The 22926-nt window shown below is 45.4% G+C and overlaps 1 protein-coding gene across 1 annotated transcript in view; it reads right to left on the reverse strand.

Moving 5' to 3' along the window:
- TTC21B (tetratricopeptide repeat domain 21B) overlaps nucleotides 1-19364 on the reverse strand; it is a 134067-nt gene extending 114703 nt beyond the window's left edge. The window contains exons 1-5 of the mRNA XM_073633965.1: nucleotides 19232-19364; nucleotides 10326-10455; nucleotides 10116-10226; nucleotides 7014-7180; nucleotides 2717-2839 (exon numbers count right to left, since the gene is read on the reverse strand). Coding sequence (XP_073490066.1) covers nucleotides 2717-2839; nucleotides 7014-7180; nucleotides 10116-10226; nucleotides 10326-10455; nucleotides 19232-19255 — 555 coding nt within the window. The 5' untranslated portion in view covers nucleotides 19256-19364. The remainder of the gene's footprint in view (nucleotides 1-2716; nucleotides 2840-7013; nucleotides 7181-10115; nucleotides 10227-10325; nucleotides 10456-19231) is intronic.
- Between the last annotated feature and the right edge of the window lie 3562 nt (nucleotides 19365-22926).

The following is a 22926-nucleotide window of genomic DNA, read 5'->3' on the forward strand; positions in this document are numbered from 1 at the left end:
TCACATCCAATTTCCAAAATACAAATTTTCTTACAAACAGTGAACTGGTCAGGATTAGTGGAGGACAGTAACCAGTTAATGGGGCTGTGAAGTTTCTAGGCTGATCCAGCAGTAAATCCTCCGAAAAAAAAAATATTAAATAATCTGTGCAGCACACACAGAGCTCTGGCTAAATAGCTGATTATAAGCTGAAATGGTTAACAGCTGCTGCAGAGTCTTTCAGAGATCAGTGTGATCAGGCAATGGGCAGGTCAGGTTAGGCAGATAAAAAATAAATAACCAGCAAGACAAGAGGGAGGGGAGGCTGATTGTAACCTCTACACTGCCCGATCACATAGATATTTGGAAGACACTGCAGTCGGCCAGCAACATGTTTCAGTGCTCCCGACGATCCTGTTTCCGTTCAGCCACAGCTGTGTGTCCTGCAGAACTTGTATTGCTGCTGTAATCATACCTCCGTGTGTCTCCCTCCTTGCTCCCCCATTCAGCCCCACTCCAGCACTGTTTACAATCAAATGTGAGCGCCTGGAGATGGGAAGGGAAACACTGTTTTTTATTGCTTTGCATTCTTTCATTCACTATTTATATTGCCCAGGCCCCCCCAGCTGGCCGGGCCCGGTACAACGGGGCCAGTTGTACTGGCTTATCAGCGGCCCTGCGTATACACAGTGGTAAATGTCAGCCCACTCCCTCCCTGCTCCTCTATGCCCACAAACTAGCTAAACACAATAGTGGGGTGGGATATTACATCTTAATTGATGGAGGTTTCACCTCCCTGTTATTATAAGACACAGGCTGCAGAGGAGTGACACAGCCTGTGACTGTCAGAAATCTGCCCACACCATGTTACTGCCAAAATAAAGATTTGATTCCAAATATATATTTGAATGACAATTTAAAACCATTTGTTGATGTTATTTATTTTTACATTGTATTCCAAAGGCAATTTTTGTTTTTATTTTGAACATGTAACCAGCAGCAGAGGACTAGAGACTCCTCCTACTTATATTTCCCTGCAGACAGGGTGAGGAAGAGCTGGGTGATGTGAAAGCTGTATATCGATTAGGAAAAAGGTACTTGGATATTTTTTTTACTTAAAAAAATTACAGCGTCATCATCCACATACAGAAAGCGAAGTGACAATGTAAATTAAACAATGTGTTTTGTATCACTTTATCTTCTTGATCAACTAAAGCTGGCACCACTTCTAAAAACACTAATCGAGATTCTCTCGTAGATACTTTCTCTGCATATAAGAACAGCTTAGCTTCTATTACACGGAGCTCTGGGCTCTGATGTTACAGTAGACCTCGACTCACTTCATTCCCTTAAATTATTCGTAAAAAGATGTCAGTTACAGTTGTGTAGCAAAATTATACCTACCATTAAATACTAACAGGTCTCCTATACATTGACACTGCAAGTGCATCTACAGATCCAAAGTGTGGCTATGCTTATCTTGGCTGTCAGGGGTCTCCTGGGGCGTCATCAGGAAGGGTTCAAGCAGAGGCAGGCAAGCACAATGTTGCCTATGTGGTATTTTAAAGAAGGGACAATGATCCTAATACTCCATCATCTCTATCTTTTGATACTCTTTCTAGCTATAAAAATAACCGCCATGAAATGTGAGGCCTTCTATCTTAAGGCCTCACGCATTCTGGATGTTTGTGCAGCTGATTCTAGGGGTGTCTGGCGTTTTTTTTTTTCCTGCCTCTAAACTCCCCTGCATGTCAGTCAATGTGTATATGCACACAAAGGCTTTTAGCAGCATTTAGTGGCAGGAGAGTTTAGAGCGGGGGTCAGCAACCCGTAGATCGCAGCCAGATGACTGGTAGATCGCAGTCTGGGCTTGCTGACCCATTATCCCAGAGCATCAGAGTGCAGTGCAGAGGGACTACTTGTAAAGTTGGAGTTGTAGTAGGAAGCAAAATCCACATAAGCCGATGACTCTTCTGTAGTGCCGGCTCCTATCCCATGCAGAGTGATACCAACTGCACTGCACCTCTTATCCCGACTAGCGGTCTCCAGGGTGGTGCCAGCAGCAGGAAAGAAGAGATCTTCAGGTCAGTGTGAAGCAATACACTGGACATAATAGTATAGGGCCGCTTTCACACTGATGTGAATATAAAGAAAACACAAAACGGAAAAAAAACAAAAAACAACGCAGCCACCACATTTAAAGCTGAGCTCCACCCAAAAGGGGAAGCTCCACTTATCTGCGTCCTTAGCTGCCACCTTTGGCACCTTTTGGAGGGGGGGCAGGTACCTGGTTTTGACAGGTACCCGCTCCAACTTCCGGCTCCCTTTGCCACGGGAGCCGAAAGTTTGGCCCCCTCCTCCTCACCCCCCGCAGCCGGCCCATTGAGAAAGCAGTTTCACTGGCAGGTTTTCCTTAGCCAAGATGATAGCAGCAGAACCCAAGGGCCAATTCAAGAATCGGCCCGGCTGAGGACACCGCTGGATTGTCTGGACAGGTAAGTACCCTAATAGTAAAAGTTCCTCTTTAAGGACTCATAAGCTGTAATAAAGTACATTTTTTGTTCATTAATCTAGATATGCTTTAAGCTATTTGTCTAAATCTACCCTTTTAGGTTAAACAGCTAAAACAAGTGAGCAACCCAAAATGTACATCTCCCTATGATGTCGATATAGCCAGGTCATTATAATATTAGCTTCCAAAAATACACATAGGATCTTTTCATTTTGACAAACCTACCTTTCCCATCATAGCAAACACATCCATGCCATCATGCAGTCCTTCTTCTAAGTACTTCAGAGCCTTTTTAGCATAGGCTTCTCTGCCACAGGTCAGATCCAGCCATCCTTTCAATACCAATCCCTGTAATAACAGACATTTTCATTTCATTTCCACTCATCGCACACTAAAGACAGTCCATTCTGCTGGGATGTTTTCAGGAAGTAATGTGATTCTGGTACTTCACTTCAACAAGCAATCAGACATCTATCCAGTATGAACATCCCATGTGAAAAATGCAGCAGTGAATATGCAGACAATCATACTTTTAACAAGGAAGAAATCAATGTGCTAAGAGAACTATTCACAATGTTCTTAATTAATATTATTATTTATTTTTTTTTTACAAATAAACAATTTCATATCAAGAGCAAGCCAATAAGTGAGTGCAATAGTGACTGCATCAGAATTGGAGAAGAAGCTTAATATTTTTAAACTTATCAGAAATATGTTGTAATGTTCAACAAACAGAGGTGAGTTAGTCTTCATGCCCACTAGGTTTTTAGCCCCGCTGGATGAGATCCTGGCATTTAGGTGCAAGTGGAAGGCACAGGTGCACTGTCCAGCCCTGTTGCCAGCAGCCTGTTAAGCTCTACGAGAGGCTGAAAGCTGCTGTGGCCACATGATGCACTGAGTGGTATTAATGTTTACGCCAGTATGTGCCCAAGCATAAATGCCTGGAATGCAGACTGCTTTTGTTCTGGGCATTCATCCCTGGGCGTATACTATCCTAAATATTTGTATCACTCAGTTCACTGTCCAGCCATGTCCAGTCACAGCAGCATTCAGCCTCTAAAAGTTTGACAAGGCTGCTGGCAGAAAGTCTGGATGGTGCGTCTCTAGCCATCTAAATGCCAGAGCCTCATGCACTAGAACTAAATGCCCATTGTGTATGGAGGCCTTAAGGGGAGAGAGGAGAGATTTCTTTTAACTCTAAGCTGAACTCCAGGTAAAGTACTAAATACACAGCTGAAACACATATAAAGGGCACTTTCACACTGCCAGCGCCTGGGCATCGGCGGTAAAGCGCCACTATATTTAGTGGCATTTTAGCAGCGCTATTCAGCGGCTAGCGGGGTGCTTTTAACCCCCGCTAGCAGCCGAAAAAGGGTTAAAACCGCCCCCAAAATGCCGCTGCAGTGGCGCTGCCCATTGATTTCAATTTCAGTAATGCCTGTCAGTAGCTCCTCATCAGTGCTGCCTATCCAGTGCCGTCTATCAGTGCTCATCAGTTTTTTTTTTTCAAAATTGTCGGTCTTTTTTCATTTATAGCGCAAAAATTAAAAAACTGCAGAGGTGATCAAATACCACCAAAAAAAAGCTCTATTTGTGGGAAGAAAATTATAAAAATTTAGTTTGGGTACAGTGTTGCATGACCGCGCAATTCAATCAAATTCAAAGTGCGACAGCCATGAAAGCTAAAAATTGTCCTGGGCAGGAAGGGGCAAAAGTGCCTGGTATTGAAGTTTTTAAAGTGGTTATAAAGCCAAATAGTATTTCACCTTAATGCATTCCCTGCATTAAAGTGGTTGTAAAAGCATAAGGCTTTTTACCTTACTGCATTCTATGCAGTAAGGTAAAAAAATCTTTTGCATGCAGCTCCCCCCTGCAGCCCTCCTAAATGCATACCTGAGCCCGAACTCAATCCAGGGATGTGCACAAGAGCTGAGGCTCGCTTCACTCTCTCCCTTCTCACTGGCTCAGATACAGCAGCGGGAGCTTCCGCTGCTCTCAATCACAGACAGTGCTGAGGGAGCGAGAGTGAGCCCGCACAAGTACCCCTATAGAAAGCTTTCTACGGGACACTTGGTGGAGAGGAGGGGAGCCTGGAGCGCCAGCGGTGGACCCAAGAAGAGGAGGGTTAGGGCTGCTCTGTGCAAACCCACTGCACGGAGCAGGTAAGAATGACGTATTTGTTATTTTTTTTTAAATAACCTTTATAAGCACCTTAAGGTAAAAAACATTTTAACGCTTGCTGTGAACCTCCCATCCCCTTTACTTACCTGACACCTCTATCAATCCAGCACTGTGTCATTGGCTCCTGCAGCTGTCAGTCAAATCCAGTGAGTGGGTGCTGAGCTGCGCTGTGTGGGTCTATGTATGCACACAGCCCAGCCCGGGAGTGCACCCACACGTGTGGCCCTATAGCACACATCTTGCTATGGTGGCACACGCAGAAGGGAAGTAGCAGAGGGAGCCAACGGGAACCCCAGAGAAGGAGGATCTGGCCGCTCTGTGCAATACCATTGCACAGAGCAATAAAGTATAACTTTATTATTTAAATTATTTTTTTTTTAAGTTAATTATTATAAAACTTAAAAAAATTGCCTTTGGATCATCTTTAAGGCCTCATTCAGATGGGCGAATGAGGGCAGATAGGCTGCTGCATTCAGGTCCCCCTTCTTTCCAACCAACACATTAACCACAAAGTCTGACAGAAATACAACTTTCAAGTCAATGAGTTCTAGTTAGATAATGTGAAAAAAAAAACATAATTTTATGCCATAATCATTCATACTCCACAGTTTAAACAGACCTTACAATCTATTAAGGTGGAGTTCCACTCAAAAGTGAAAGTTCCGCTTTAAGCACTCCTGACCCCTTTACATCTTTACATGCCATGTTTGGCATGTCATTTTTTTTTGGGGGGGGGAGTGGGTACCTTGTTTTGACAGGTACCCAGCTCCCACTTCCAATCAGCCCCTTCCTCCCTGCAATCTTCTGCGACACGTCACAGGTCCCACAAGATTGCCTGGCCATTAAGGAGACACAGAGCGACTCACACATGCCCAGTGCCCACCCAGCTGTGAAGCCGCAAGCTGTCACAGCTGGGTGCCCACACTTGTGATGCCGGCGCTGGGGAGAGGCGAGGGAGAGAACCGAGGGTTCGGGCAGCCGCATCGCTGCATCCTGGAACAGGTGAGTGTTTGTTTATTAAAAGTCAGCAGCTACACTTTCTGTAGCTGCTGACTCTTAATAAACACAAAAACGTCTGGAATTCCGCATTAACGTTTAAAATGCTTCACTAATGCCGTGTACACACGGGCTGACTTTTAGACCGGACTGGTCCGACGGACCGAATCCTGCGGACAATCCGACCGTGTGTGGGCTTCATCGGACCTGCAGCGGATTTTTTTGGTAGAAAATCTGACGGACTTTAGATTTGGAACATGTTTCAATATTTACGCCTGAACTCCGCCGGACCCAGTCCGCTCGTCTGTATGCTAGTCCGACAGACAAAGATTGACGCTAGGGCAGCTATTGGCTACTGGCTATCAACTTCCTTATTTTAGTCCGGTTGTACGTCATCAAGTACGAATCCGTCGGACTTTGGTGTGATCGTGTGTAGGCAAGTCCGTTCGTTGGGAAAGTCCGTTGGAAGTCCGTCGGACCAATCCGGTCGAAAAGTCCGCTCGTGTGTACGCAGTGTAAAAAGTAGATGAAATGAGTATAGACTGCATCTACATTGTGTTTCTGGTGTGCAGAGCCTAGCCCCCACCCAATGCATGCTGCTGACTGCACCATAGGAAAGTTCTGTGTTGACAGCTGGATTTCCCCAAGTGGAAGAAAAGAGGGGTGAGCTCTCTGTATGAAGTCTAAATCTGTACAAATATGGCAGCTTGAAAATAAAAAAAACAAATAAGAGCCTACATTCTAGCAGCTACAGTACATATTATTATTAAGTTAATATGGAATCATAGAGGTAGCCTATTTAAAGTGATTTCAAACGCAAAAATGTTTTTAAAAAAATAACATACAGGTTTATACTTACCTGCACTGTGCAATGAAATTGCACAGGGTGGCCCGAATCTCCTCTTCTCGGGTCACTTGTTGGCGCTTCTGGTTTCTCCTCTCTGGCGAGTGCCCCCATAAAAAGCAGTTTCCTATGGGGGCACTCATGCTGGCTCGCACCTGAGCCCTGCTGTCTACGTCTATAGACACAGACAGTGGGGCTATGCCCCTCCCCCCTCGCTCACTGGCTCTGATTGACAGCAGGGGGAGTCATTGGCTACCACTGACTTAGCAAAGCCTGCGTGACGTGGAAGTCAGGGGAGAGAGCCACTACAGTTGGGCACAGTGCTGGATCGAATGAAGGTTCAGGTAAGTTATTGGGGGGGGATTACTACCTAAACATTTCTTACCTTAATTCAAGGAATACATTAAGGTAAAAACATTTAGGCTTTATAACCACTTTAGGTAACCATAAAGCAAGGTCTGCTTCTGTACAGGTTATATATTCCGCAGTAATACTACTTACATCTTTATCACCATTTGATATCTTGATCATCCTATCGACATACTCCCGAGCTTTATCATGGCGTCCCACATGCCACAGGAACAACCCAGCATAATATAAGGCTTTAGGTCCAGCTGTTTTTCGTTGCTCCTTCATTCTCATTTCCAGGTCCTGAATGGTTTCTCTGTCTACAAATATCATTCATTTTAGAATCTCTGTTCACTTGAGTGCATCAATGAATTAAAAGATGACTTGAGCCCTATAATGTACTTATAGAACCCTGGACAAAGTAAGAACTTTCATTCAAATATATTTCTCAAAAGCCACAAAGGATATGAACCAACTTTGTATGCACCTTGAAAAATGGAGGTTTTACTATACATCAATATTTAGCTACATAATAATACTCAGTATTAAAAGGCACTGCTAAACATTACTTTCTTTCTTGTTTTAACAACCTATCCATTTCAATTTGCAGTGGCTGTAATTTTCTGTAAGATTCAATGTAACATGGCAATCTAAAAGTGGTTTGAACACCACTGGTGTACAGAATGCCTGCAGAAATGTCATTTACTGCTCGTGTGATTGGCTCACTGATTTTACCAGAAGTCTGCACTAAGATACAAGTCAGATTTTAGGCATCCTCTGCAACAAAAATTTAAATCAGAACACCAAATGTGCACCAGGGGATTATAATGAACCATTCAGAATAAGTCACAAAGGACATGGCAAAACAACAGTTATTGCTTCAGAACAGAAACAGGTGGGAGTCTGCAACAAACTTTGTTAAAGAGTAACTCCATTTTTGTTGGAAAAAAAAAACCCTCTGGATGAGCTATGTACATTGCAAGGGTTTGTAGAAAGGTCCTACCTGTTTCTGTTCTTAAGAAAAGTCTGTATGTTTTACTATGTCCTTGGAAGTCTGGTTTGTAAATGGAAATATCTGTGTTACAGTGTCTACATCCCTTTAGAAGTAATTAATCCCTGGGGAGTATCTCATCAAAAATATAACTTCTATTGCAGGGGTTTCTAAAATCACACAAGCAGGAAATGACTTTTTTGGGGAAGTTCTATACACCGTATGTATACAGAACATCTCGAACATCTCCAGGTTGCCATATTGCATTGATTTTTACCGAAAACTACAGCAGCTGCAGATTCAAAATATAATACTTTGAGTATATATATATATATATATATATATATATATATATATATATATAAAAATGTTTCTTCCTATCATTTCACAAATGTGGAAATAAATCAAATGCCCCTCACTAAATAATATGGTTACCTTACTACCTTACAGTCACAGGTTGCATTTGCTTCGCTTCAAAAATTATACCTCATGTCGCTTTCTTGGTGCTTCAAAGCACCTCCAAAGCCTCCATAGAGACAATGTTTGCTTACAGCACCTGAAGCTTTTGGGAGGCTTTTACTCAGCGTTGGCCTCACTTGTTTTTAAGGTTTTCCCAGGTATGAGATATCCCAGGATGCACTGGGAAACCAACAAGTGAATAGGAAAGACATAATCAGCAGTCACTTTTGGCTTACATGTATATATTCTGGAAATGTCTTGGTGCAGATGTCACATCTGGTGTACAGCATGGAGCACAAGGAAGGTGAGTGGGGTCTGGACTGGAAAAGAGCAACTAGCAGACGGTACACGTGGTGTGCAACATGGGAAAGTTGCAGCAGATGGTGGGCAGGGACCGGAGACAGAGGACTGAGGGACAGAGGATCAGCAAACCAGAGAATCAGCAGGGCCAGGGGACCAGAACAAGAGAAACTAGCAGATGTCACACATGGTGAGCAGCATGACAGAATTATAGCGGGGGGGGTGAGAGGGAACCAGAAGAGAGACAGAAGAGGATCAGCAAACCAGAGAATCAGCAGAGCTGGGGGTTAATACTGAGCAGGGGATCTGCTGAACAAGGGTATTATTAAGCTGGGGATCTGCAGAATGAGGGTACTAATAAGCTGGGGACTTGCTGAACAGGGGTACTATTGATCTGGGGATCTGCTAAGTGGGGTTCTACTGGGTCCCTTTTAAACAAATAGAAAATCAATACACACAGGAAATTTGCCAAGCTTCATTAAAGCTTCAAAAGAGCATCACTGAAGTATCAAAAACACCAAAAAAAAAAGCATGTTGAAGCAGAAGGAGCTTTAATGTATGTCAAAGTTTAAGTGTAAACGAGCCCTAATAGACAAAGTCAGGATCTATTTACAACTATGGACCTCGGGCTACAGAAAAAAACAGCTACTGCTTATGAAATCCTACTGCAATCAACAGTCAATCATGTGCACAGATATATAGAAGAAAGCAGGCAAGTAGTGTTAATTTATTATTTGAAAATCTTTACACAATACACTTCAATTATTCAATTGCGTACACACAAAATAGGTAAGTATGAATTTGCTATTTAGATGATTGGATAATTGAAGTTAATATTCAGACAATTTTATCAAGGATGTCAAGTATTGCACCAGATATAAACTCATCCACCGCAAATTAGTAAGTTGTGTCAGTTTTGCAAATATCATTTCTAGAGTTCCCCATTTTAAAGTGGAATTCCAAGCTCTAAATAACTAAGCTTAAAACTGCTCCCGACCCCCTTCTAATTCCTATTCTAACTACCCGATAGAAGGAAAATGCTATACTGCGGGCGCTCTGGTCCAGTCATGTGATCTCTGTAGTGGTCAGCTTCAGGGAGGAGGAGAGAGCGCCGACAGCGACTGAAATGGGAGGTGACGTCACCCATAGTCTTACTATGAGGCATTCATTGTCAGCTGTCCCTCCTCTCCCCTTAAGCTGGCTGCTGGGAGCCAATCACAAGAACGAACCGGAGCACCCTGAGAATAGGTAAGTAAAGGCATCTTCCTTCCACTGGGTAGTTAGGGGTTAGAAGGGGATGGGGACTGTTTTAGACTTAGTTAGTTAATCCACTTTAAGCATCTCTTTAGCATTGATGGCGGAATATACTGATTTTCTCTTGTACATCCTATGGTCTGAACAAGAGAAATCCAACCATGGGTAGCTTTAGTATCAGATAATCTAACTGTATAGAAACTTTGGGAGGATTGTAGAAAAGACTATTTTGTATGGAAACAAAAAATTACCTGGATCTGAGCTTTTCTTGTGAGCATATATTAAAGCCATAAGAGAACACAGAGAAACATCTGATTTATCCTTTATCATTTCCATTTCCTGGAAGAACTCTGACACTTGATCTGTAGAATCCCAAATGAATAAAACATGTGAATACATTGAAACAATTGAGGTTATTACAGTTAAGAGTTAGTGAGAATTTTCAGTTAAACACCAATTACCTTCCATTAACATCCCAAAGGCCCGGAAAAAGAGGAATACGGGATCATTAACATACTCCTTGAGAACTTCATTAGAGGAGGTTTGAACATGATGAAAGTACTTTTCCTGGCAGTAGTAATTGATTAATGCCTAAAAAGAGGAAACAATTAGTAGAGTAATCTCCCTATGCAGATCCCTGGACAATGGATTTCTTCATAGGCCTAACATTCCAAATGTCACTCACATTATGAACGTCCGTATTCAAATACATTGAAGTTGAACGCCAGATATGGATTTTATTGCATAGTTACATTGGTCCAGCTTGGACCAATGTAAATCAGTATTCATATGCCATACCTGAAGGACCACCGTGGAAGCACAGAATCACTGTACTTGTCGCCACAACAGCGATTGCCGCTGTCTTCCAGGTCCTGTACTAAGCGGCTGCCCTGCTGAGTAGTAAACATAGGGGTTTGCTCACTTGGCATGGGCACCATTCACAGAACGCCTTGCATTCTGAACACATCTCCATCTCATCCAATCAGAGAATACGTTGCATTCAGTTAGAAAAAGACAAAGTGTTCTGTGAATGGTGCCAATGCCAAGCAAGTGAATCCCTGTGATCACTATGTAGCAGGGCAGCCACTCAGCATGGGACCCGGAAGACAGCGACAATCACTGTAGTACCACAGGTGTGTCATATGCATACTTACATTGGTCCAAGCTGAATCAATATAACTATGCAATAAAATTAAAATCGAAACCTAAAGTTCAGCTTTAAGACTTCCTTGCACCTGCCTTACACACACCTGATGAAACCATTGGGTGTTCTAAACAAATTTCCACCCTTTAAATCTTCTGGGTACAAATGACATCACAGCAGCATGAAGCATGTACTGTAGGTGTATGTTATGGCCTCAGCTGATGCTGCTCCACTGGCCACATGACTTCTATTGCTAAGTCTAGTGGGCAGGGCAAAAGGCATCAGTGGGCATGGCGAGTGGAGTAGCGTTGGCTCTGCCCCTACAGCGCTCACTGGAGCGGCTGGCTCAGGCTCTCTGTGGTGCGCTGAGCCTGCTGTCGGCTGAATCTGGGTCACAAGAGTGCAGAACTAAGTGCATTCGTGTGACCCACAGAAGAAGGCTGGGTTCACACTATTGCGAATTGGATGCATGTTTCTCCGCATCCAATTCGCATAGCAGGAGATTGTGACCGGCTCTCTATGGAGTTGGCTCACACATCTCCGCAGCAGCTCTGGTGTGAATAGCACAGGAGTCCTGTGGGTCTATTGGTCCGTTTCAGGTCCGAATTCAGCCAAAAATTCTCAAACAGTGAATGCAGATGCATCGGACTCCTGCTCTGAGCCGCTGTGTTCTCCAGTGTGAACCCAGCCTTAAAGTGATTTTAAATGCATTATTTTTTTAAATAACAAACAGGTTTATACTTACTGGTTCTGTACAGTGGTATTGCACAAAGCTGCCCCGAACCTTCTGTTCTCAGGTCCCCCGTCAGCACTACTGGCTCCTCCTCTTCTTGGTGTGGCACCATTGGAAGTGTCTACCCATGGTGGCACACCTGCAGGCTCGATCCTGAGCTGCGCTGCCTGCCCGTAGACACAGCGGCTCAGCCCCGCTTCATGGTCACAGAATTTAACTGACAGCAGTGAGAGCCAATGGCTCAGCAAAGCCTGTGAGACCAGAACGTTAGGGGAGAGCGCTGCTGCAGACGGGCACAGCACTGGATTGAATGAGAGTAAGGCCCCTTTCACACTGGAGCGGTTTTCAGGCGGTATTGCGCTAAAAATACCGCCTGAAAAACGCCCCTAAACAGCCTCCGCTGTTTGTTCAGTGTGAAAGCCCGAGGGCTTTCACACTGAAGCGGTGCGCAGGCAGGGCGGTGAAAAAAGTCCTGCAAACCGCTTTTTTGGAGCGGTGAAGGAGCGGTGTATTCACCGCTCCTTCACCGCTCCTGCCCATTGAAATCAATGGGACAGCGCGGCTATACCGCGGCTATAGCCGCGCTGTACGAGGGATTTTAACCCTTTTCCGGCCGCCAGCGGGGGTTAAAACCACACCGCTAGCGGCTGAATACCACTGCAAGAACGACGGTACAGCAGTGCTAAAAATAGCGCTGTTCTACCGCCGATGCCCCCACCGCCCCAGTGTGAAAGGGGCCTAAGTAAAATAAGGGGTGAGAGGGCGATCCCGATGCCTATACATTTTTTACTTCAATGCAAGGAATGTAAAAAGGTTTAGGATTTATAACCACTTTAAGGTACAAAAAACTTCCCAGTACTTTTTCTCCCCTCATCACTAAACACTTACCTGCCTCTTCTCATGATCCAGCGCTGTCCTGGGTGCAGCACCACCCTCCTCTCTTCCTGGTGTCACCTGAGATACAGGCAGCAGCGGGAGCCATTGGCTACGGCTGCTGTCGGCCATTATTACTGGCTGACAACTGAAGGAAACCAACTGAATTTGCAGAATAATGCGATACTCTAATTTGTAAAGTGGGTTTTCAGTGACTGTACCCCATTATGTACTTCCTACCATCCTTCATGTCTGAACACCCTTATAAATGACACTATGTATATGTCTGCAGAGCACAGCTGGAACACCATTACTGGATGGATTGTTCCCTTCTCAACCATACACGTCCATTACATACGTCAGAACGTATGTGCAGCACAGTTTGTATGTGTGAATGAACCCAGACATCTAATCCATAGTTGTCAATGCTATCGAACATCTTCACCGTCACAGAACTGGCATGTTTGTTTTTTGGTAAAGGAGATCTAGCAAACAAACTTTTTCCAATAATTGCCGTTATCACACATTATATACTTTTCACACCTGAAAAATAATTCTAGCACACACAGAAATAGTCACTTACTGACACTTAAAGAGTATCTGTACCGAAGGAAAAATAAATAGCCCACAGCATAGAGACTGAAAGCAGACATCCAGAAGCACCCTGGGGCTACTAAAACCTGGGGTGCTCTATTATGCAAATTTCATGTTCATCTCCTGAAATGAGAGCTGACACTGCTATCTGCTAGACATGCCAGGGGCTGCTCTGCACTGAGCCTGCGCTTTGTGAGCCATTCATGCAATGGTCATGGTTTGGAGCCTATGGCGACCCACAGAGTTCTCTCTGCTTAAAGGGGTTGTAAACCCTCGTGTTTTTTCACCCTAATGCATCCTATGTGTCTTGTCAGCAGTGTGTCTTGAGTAAGACCAGACTTTATAACCCTCTATAGCTACACATAAGGCCCCCTTGCATAGGGTGTGTGTGGCCCCTGTGCATGCAGTCCTGAGGTTTAGGGACAAATGCCCAGGACACAGGTATTCCGCTTTCCAGACACCCCTGAATGCACAGGGCCCTATACACATGTACCACTCAGTAGAGCGTTCCACCCCAGCATTTTCAGCTTGCTATTCATTTTGAGAGGCTGCAGGCAACATGCCTGAATGCTGCACCTATTCTTCCCGGGCACACTAAAATTCTAAAACTGCACACACAGGGGATACATACCACATATGTAAGGGGCATAAGTATCTCAACATATCCCACACAGTACTGGCTTAGTGAACACGTACATACATCAGATCTCTAGAATTGCTGTCTTTGTCCTTGTTGCAGACTTCATGCCTTGATTACATCACCACCATACCCAATACCACCCATGATCACCCCATGGGATAGTGATTGCTATACATATGCAACCACGGATTGTAGCACGTAGCAGCTGCGGCATGACCTCCTTGCCTAAAGTTCTAGCTGTGCTTTCAGCAGATGTTTTCCTGTACAGGGAGACTGAATACAACTTACAGGTAGAGCTCATCATAATCACTGCACATTAGACAATCAAAGGCCCATTCACACATGCTCAGGTCTCTGAAGAAATCTTTAAGGCCGGGTTCACAGCAGGGAGTCCGGTGCGTCCCTTTTCACCGATTCAGGTCCAAATTTCTGCCTGAATTAGGACCTGATTTGGAGCCAAAGACACACAGGACCCTTTCCAAATGCGGACTGCAGCCGCCCCGGAGCTATGTGAACCAACTCCATTGAGAGCCAGTCACACTCTCCTGTCATGCGAATTGGATACGGGGAAACCTGCATCCAATTCGCATATGTGTGAACCCGGCCTAAAGAGCATCTGACAGGCTGCATTGCTATTCCATTCACATCAATTGGGACACAGCTGCTGCTTCCAATCTGACAGCCATGGGTATGGGAGTATAGCCCTAAACGCATACCATCTGTGTTTAGGGCTGCACACCCGCATAGAGCTGACACCTCATCCCTTTAAACCCAAACACCTTTGAATTACACAGGTTCTGAGGCTAATTAAATGCAGATAAGGCTCCAAGTGAGTTTAATTACCACCTTAATCAGCCACAGAACCTGTGTAATTAATATGTATTCGGTAAGGATGAGGTCGTGCGTGTTCGCATACAGCACATGCCGAGCCCGCCAGGAAGTCGGCACTGCGCTAATCACAGGCAGTGAGACATTTCACGATCTCTGCAGCCGCACATCGGGAAATGTCTCACTGCTTGTGATTAGCGTTGTGCAGTGCCGACTTCCTGGCGGGCTCGGCATGTACTGTATGCGAACACGCCCGAGCTCATCCTTAGTGTACGGGTTTAAAGGGATGAGGTGGCAACCATACACCCGCACGGTTATCGAATTGGGAGCAGCGGCTGTGTGGGCAAGCAGTGGTTGTAGGCAAAGCGAAGTACCTGTACATCGTTGCCTACTTATGGGTTTATGGTACAAGCATGCCTGCCCCCTGCCTGGATCCCACTGTGGTTGCACACAGCAGGAGCCTGTCAGCAAGTCCTGGCCAATGATTAATGGCCGGGACCTGCTGATCAGATGTGTGTAATCACAGCCCAGAGCTCTGTGTTGGTAAACACCAGAGAGCTCTGTACAGAGGGAGCGATTTGTCAGTTTCACCTCAGTGAAAAGCAGCTCACTTTACACACATTGTTAGGCACACGTTTAACCCCTTGATCACCCCAGATGTTAACCCCTTCCCAACCAGTATCATTAATACAGTAACAGTATAAGCAGCCCTCAAAATTTCCACTCGCCTGCTCACATTTGGTGAGCGAAAATAAGCTGAGGGTGAGTGAGGAGCCGCATCGGCAGGCTGGGTTGAATGGAGACAATTCTTCACCCAGCGATCAGCCAGGAAACTGTGGAGAAGGAGAGAAGAGCTGGCCGGATCACACACAGAGGGGGAACTCCTTCTGTGACACAGCTTGGACCTGAAATGCTGGCCACTGTCAAACAAAGTCCTGCCTGAATTAGGGGCTAGGTGGGGCAACTGGTGGCCAGTAACTCTTAAGCCCTGGTGTATAGTATTATCAGTGATCACTGTATTAATGTCACTGGCAGTTAGTCAGTTCCCGTCAGTGTCAGTTAGTGTCAGATTGACCGCCGCACTATCACGGTCCCATTATATGTCACTGATCACCTCCATTAGTAGTATAAAAAAAAAAATCCAGAATATATACCATAGTTTGTAGGCACTATAACTTTCACGCAAACCAATCAATATACACTTATTGGGATTTTTTTAAATCAAAATCATGTAGCAGAATGCATTTTGGCCAAAGTTTCTGAATATTTTTTTTTTTTTATTGGATAAGTACGAATACAGTGATCGGTGCTAAAAATATACACTGACACTGGCTGGACAGGGGTCAAACAGCTAGGACGATCAAAGGGTTAATTGTGTGCCTAGCCAGTGTTTTAGTGTAAACTGTGTGGTGCTTTTACTAAAGGGAGATGATGGATTTTATTCCCAGATAGAAAATCTATCACTTCCCTGCTGACAGGACAGAACTCTGCCTTGTTTACAGATTTCTGTCCTTTGTGTCGGGCTGGCACCTGCTGGTCGGCTTCTGCTGTGTCTAATCGCAGCAGAGCTGGGTCGCCGGCGGCATGCACCCCCACCTGGAAGTGCTGGATCATGTACCTAGTATGTGATCCAGCACAGAAGAGCTGCCTTGACGCCATATATCTGTGTTATACGGCCAGCAAGCAGTTAAAGTGGTTGTAAAGGCAGAAGGTGACCGATCGGTGACTGTACCATTGTGACTGGACGTCATATGACGTCCTTCAGAATGGGCCACCTGTGTGCGCGGCGACTGGTGGTGAGCTGTGTCCCTTGCACACATCGCATCACCGATCAGTGTAAACAGCCGAAGATGTGGGCCCTTTACCATGTAATCAGCTGTGTACAATCACAGGCGATCACATGTAAACAAATGGTGGTTATTGGCATTTCCTTTCCTCAGTGCTGTCAGTGTCTGAGGAAAGGAAAGCTGGTCCCCTACATTTACCTCGATAACCAGGGTGCTGATCCTCAGTGCTGCCCCATCAGTGCAACATATCAGTGCAGCCTATCAGCGCCCCCTCGTCAGTGCAGCCTATCAGCGCCCCCTCGTCAGTGCAGCCTATCAGCGCCCCCTCGTCAGTGCAGCCTATCAGCGTCCTCTCGTCAGTGCAGCCTATCAGCGCCCCCTCGTCAGTGCAGCCTATCAGCGCCCCCTCGTCAGTGCAGCCTATCGGCGCCCCCTCGTCAGTGCAGCCTATCAGCGTCCTCTCGTCAGTGCAGCCTATCAGCGCCCCCTCGTCAGTGCAGCCTATCAGCGTCCTCTCGTCAGTGCAGCCTATCAGCGCCCCCTCGTCAGTGCAGCCTATCAGCGTCCTCTCGTCAGTGCAGCCTATCGGCGCCCCCTCGTCAGTGCAGCCTATCAGCGCCCCCTCGTCAGTGCAGCCTATCAGCGCCCCCTCGTCAGTGCAGCCTATCAGCGCCCCCTCGTCAGTGCAGCCTATCAGCGCCCCCTCGTCAGTGCAGCCTATCAGCGCCCCCTCGTCAGTGCAGCCTATCAGCGCCTTCTCGTCAGTGCAGCCTATCAGCGCCCCCTCGTCAGTGCAGCCTATCAGCGCCCTCTCGTCAGTGCAGCCTATCAGCGCCCCCTCGTCAGTGCAGCCTATCAGCGCCCCCTCGTCAGTGCAGCCTATCAGCGCCCTCTCGTCAGTGCAGCCTATCAGCGCCCTCTCATCAGTGCAGCAGAAAAAATACTTACTTATTTACCAAATTTTATAACAGAAACTAAGAAAACTTTTTTTTTTTTGGTCTTTTTTCATTTGTTTAGCAAAAAATAAAAATCCCAGTGGGGATTAAATATCACCAAAAGAAAGCTCAATGTGTGCCAAAAAATAATACAAATTTAGTTTGGGTACAGTGTAGCATGACTGCGCAATTGTCATTCAAAGTGTGACAGTGCTGAAAGCTGAAAATTGGCCTGGGCAAGAAGAGGGGAAAGTACCCCTTAGTGAAGTGGTTTTAAAGCAGAGTTCCACCCATTTAAAAGTCAGCAGCTACAAAAAAGTGTAGCTGCTGACTTTTAAAGGATCACTAAAGATATATATATTTTTTTAAAATAACAAACATGTTATATTTACCTCCACTGTGCAGCTCGTTTTGCACAGAGTGGCCCCGAACCTCGTCTTCTGGGATCCCTCGCCCCCCGCAAGGACTAAACACCTTCATGTGAGCTCCTTCGCATGGTGTTGAGTGCTTGTGGGCACGCTCCCGTGATACAGCCGGTGGCCATAGCCGCTCACTGTATCACTCGGCACCGCCCCCCGGTGCGCCGTGTCATTGGATGTGATTGACAGCAGCGTGCACCAATGGCTGCGCTGCTTTCAATCCATCCACTGTAATCAATTAACAGCCAGGCTGAGCGGCGAAGAGGATGTCAGGGGTGAGCGCGGGACTTTCCAGGGGTCAAGTAAGTAAAACGGGGGGCTGGGGGGGCGGTATTGTCGGATGTTTTTTCACCTTAATGCATAGAATGCATTAAGGTGAAAAAAACTTTTACCTTTACAACCCCTTTAATAATCAGACACTCACCTGTCCCTCGGTCCTGTGATGCGGCCGCCCGAAGCCTCGCTTCTCTCTACCTCCTCTCTGCGGCTCCGGCATTGCAAGTGTGGGCGCCGGGCATGAGCCGCGCTGCGCGTTATGAATGGCAATCTTCTTGGACCTGTGATGTGTCCCAGTAGATTGCAGGGAGAGGAGAACCTCCTTCCAGAGCCGCAGTGCCAAGAGAGGAAGTGGGAGCTGGGTACCTGTGAAAACTATGTACCCGCCCCCCCCCCCCCCCCCCCTCCAAAAAAAATGACATACCAAATGTGGCATGTTAGGGGGTCACGAGTACTTAAAGTGGAATTTCCATTTTTGGGTAGAACTCCGCTTTAAGGTAAAAGAAACCTTCCACGATCAGCTTCTTCCACAATCCCCCCTAAATACTTTCCGGAGTCCTATCTTGATCCAGCGCTGTGCTCCCTCTCCAATCAAATCCTGTGAGGAGAGAGCAGAGGGTGACAGGGCCGCGCTGTGTGTGTCAATGGACATACATAGCTTGGCATGGGAGCCTGCAAACCTCTTGCATTCAAAAGGCAGGAGAAGCCAAAAGCAGCAGCGGGAGACCCCAGACGAGAAGGTTCAGAGCCGCTCTGTGCAATTCTGGAAGCAGTACGGTAAGTTGCACTGTGGAAAGGTGCAGCATGTCCCCCATTGTTCTGCATCGCACAGTATTGATGTGTTGTGGTGTGAAGGGGCCCCATTATACGGTTTGCTATGACGCCTGGTGATGATGAGGTGCAGAGAAGCGCACATTGTGAATGAGCCCCACAGAGAAATGAACGTCTCTACAATGACCTCCGGGGGGGTCACAGTGTAAGGTGACCTCTGACCTCCCGGGGGTCACAGTGTAAGGTGACCTCTGACCTCCCGGGGGTCACAGTGTAAGGTCAGGTGACCTGTGTGTCCATCATACAGAAGATGTGTCCCCAGCACTGCCCTCCCCCTCCACAGGGTGGCGCCTCTCTCCTCTCCCACCTGGGTGCTGCCGTCTGCCGCCATGATGCTGCTGTGCCCGGTGTCTACACCGGCAGATGTCTTTCACTCAGGACCGGGGATGATAACGGGACACACACAGCTGGGGACCGCTCCTCTGAGCCCGCCCCGGACACACGACACTCAGCCCCGCCCCTCTACAGTACAGCGCCCGACATTTTACTGGAGACCAAAATGAACAGCTAAATATAATATAAGTGAAAACTACCACTCAACCTGCGGAAATGGTAATAAATGATAATATGGGAGCAGCTCCTGTAAGCAGATATGGAAATGGAGAAGATCATTAATAAAATGAATTAAACCGCGCCCTCTCTAGAATATGTTCAAAGTGATCTAAAGTGCAAGTGCTCTGAAGCAAAAACAAACTCAACAATCAAAAGATAAACTCAGCCTTAAATTGTACCCATGTGTGGTGTGAATTGTGTGTGATAACCACAATATTAAAGTGTTCAAGTACATATACAATTTCATATACAATTTAGTATATATGATATTCAAAAAGTTCATTTAATTTTCTGTGAATTGTTCCTGTGTCCTATTAAATTTTGTCCCCCATCGGATACTGTCCGCTCTCTACTGCACAAGCGCAGCTGGCCCATTGGATACTGTCCGCTCTCTACTGCGCAAGCGCAGCAGGACACTCCGAAAATCAACAGCTGAGCTGGGCGCCTGCGTAATTAATACCATTTAATGTCACATGCCTCCACATGCCCCCCACACGCTCCCGAGGCTCGTACAACTTTGTAAGGGGCGGTGTGTGGGGCGGGGATAAGGGCGGATACTTTTCGTACAACTTTGTAAGGGATACAGTGCCTAATTGTTTGTGTTAGGTGCTTAAATATGTACAGCAAACACATAAACATTGCTAAACCCACCCTTCACTTCACTAAACAAGCCCCGCAAACATCCGTCCATTTTATAAAAGCGCCCCCTCGAGCATCGGGAGCGTGCGGGAGCACAGAATATTACATGAATTGCGCAGGCGCTGTTTATACTTCTTCATCAGCTGTTCTTCTTCGGAGACTTTCGGCATCTCCTTTGTCCTTCTTACTGCGCAAGCGCGGCACCTGCGCAGTAAGGAGCGGGCACTATGCGATGGGGGGACACTTTTCGTCAGAACACCGGGTCCTGGTATAACAAGGATCTTTCCACCACCATCACCACCTGCCACACATCCTACTCACCGAAATCCCATGACACCCATCACAGGTAGTCATAAACGACAATCCAGATAGAAATTCCTTACGGCCACAACACTGGTCCAAACGGAAGGTCAGAGGGGATTCAATCGGCAGATAGTACCGGACGTTTTGTGGGTATTCTCAAGATAAATTATATTTACCATAGCCACAGCAGGTATCCAAGATTCACTGGGAAATAAAAAAGAATAGGGCTTCCATGGTAAAGTATGTCACGATCCAAAAATTCCAATAGAAACAAGTAAAATAGTTTAACCGCTTCAGCCCCGGAAGATTTTACCCCCTTCCTGACCAGAGCGTTTTTTGCAATTCGGCACTGCGTCGTTTTAACTGACAATTGCACGGTAATGCGACGTTGTACCCAAACAAAATTGACGTCCTTTTTTTTCCACAAATAGAGCTTTCTTTTGGTGGTATTTAATCGCCTCTGCGGTTTTTATTTTTTGCGCTATAAACAAAAAAAGAGAGGCAATTTTCAAAAAAAACACAATAGTTTGTACTTTTTGCTATAATAAATATCCCCATTTTTTTCTAAATAAAGCACATTTTTTCTCAGTTTACGCCGATTTGTATTCTTCTACATGTTTTTGGTAAAAAAAATTGCAATAAGCGTATATTGATTAGCTTGCACAAAAGTTATAGCGTCTACAAAATAGGGGATAGATTGATAGCATTTTTATTATTATTATTTTTTTTTTTTCACTAGTAATGGCGGCGATCTGTGATTTATTTTTATTGTGACTGCGACATTATGGCGGACACATCAGTCAATTTTGACACATTTTTGGAACCATTGGCATTAATATAGCAATCACTGCTATAAAAATGCATTGATTACTGTAAAAATGTCACTGGCAGTGAAGGGGTTAACACTAAGGGGTGGTGAAGGGGTTAACTGTGTTCCCTGCTACGTGATTCTAACTGAAGGGGGAGGGACTAACTACAGGAAGTGACAGATCGTGGTTCCTAGCCAATAGGAACACACGATCTGTCACTCCTGTCAGAATAGAACAGGGAAGTGTGTGTTTACACACACTCGTCCCTGTTCTGTGTCTCCTGGTCACAATCGTCGGCCAGGAGCATCGGCACCCCTGCTATGCTATCCGGACCAGACGAGCCAACGTACAGCTACGTGGTTTCACGCAGGGGAGCCAACCTGCCGCAGTATAACTGCGGCGGCTTGTCAGGAAGCGGTTAAAATCAAAGTGTTCCTAACAGCTAACACATCCAAGTGTTGGAAACGCCGTTAGCCTTCCAAACGACGGAAGTGACGTATCACATTCGAGCCACCCTAGGCGTTTCGTCAGCACGCTCTGACGTCATCAGGGGTCATGTGATCGGATACATTGCTTCCATTCAGCAACATTAGTTCATACATTTTCAACAACACCTACCGTCTGTTTTTTGTCCACAAGATGGCAGTGCTCTTTGATAGAATTTAATGTTAAATTAAAATCTAATCTTTGTCCACAAGATGGCAGTGTCCTTTGATACAATAAAAACACCAGTGATAAAATTGCGCTTGCTCTAAAGTATGAGCCGCTAACACAGCAAAAAGAATAATTGCTAAATAAACCAATAAAACCAAAAAGTGTAGCGCTAAATGAAAATTAAAATGCACCCTCGGCTGAGCTGAGGAGGAAGAGAGCTTTATATTTGGAGAAGACACTTCCAGGAAGTCCCCTAGGATCCCTTCTTCTCCCGGTTGCCAAGGTCTTCCCCCCATTGCCGTTGTGCAATACAAGCTGGTTTGACCCTTACAGTATATGCTGCTTTGGGTTCAAACCCTCCGGTAAGCTTCCACCTTCACTGGCTGTGGGAATTGCACGTTTTCATGAAGACACTGTGGTGTGGTGTATCGAATTGGCCTTTTTACTTACCAACCAACAAGATCTAACATATACATATGGACATTTCTATGGACTTTAGTTATTAGTCCACTGATGGACACTTAATTTGTTTTTGATGGATATTTATTATTTATTTAAAGCACCGGATATTCACTCATTTTAATTTCACAATTTGTATATTGAGGGTGCATTTTCATTTTCATTTAGCGCTACACTTTTTGGTTTTATTCCTTTGATACAATATTTTCAATAAACGTAATGTCAATTTAAAATTTAATCTAATGAATTTGCTTCAAATTTTATTAATTTATTTTAATTGAATTCGTTTTTATAGATCTTTTTCAATACATTATGGATTATATAGGTTTTTATGTCTTTTGAGTAAGGTTTGATTGATTGGATATCCTTAGTTGATGGATTTGTATAAAAATGGAAGCGATGTATTCGGTCACAAGACCCCTGATGACGTTAGAGCGTGCTGACGAAACGCATAGGATGGCTCGAACGTGATACGTCACTTCTGTCGTTTGTAATGCAGCTTGGAACGCTAACGACATTTCCAACACGTGGATGTGTTAGCTGCTAGGAACACTTTGTTTTTAACCACTTGCCGACCAGCCGTCAC

Source organism: Aquarana catesbeiana, linkage group LG06 (genome assembly GCF_042186555.1).
Source record: "Aquarana catesbeiana isolate 2022-GZ linkage group LG06, ASM4218655v1, whole genome shotgun sequence".
Classification (NCBI taxonomy): Eukaryota; Metazoa; Chordata; class Amphibia; order Anura; family Ranidae; genus Aquarana; species Aquarana catesbeiana.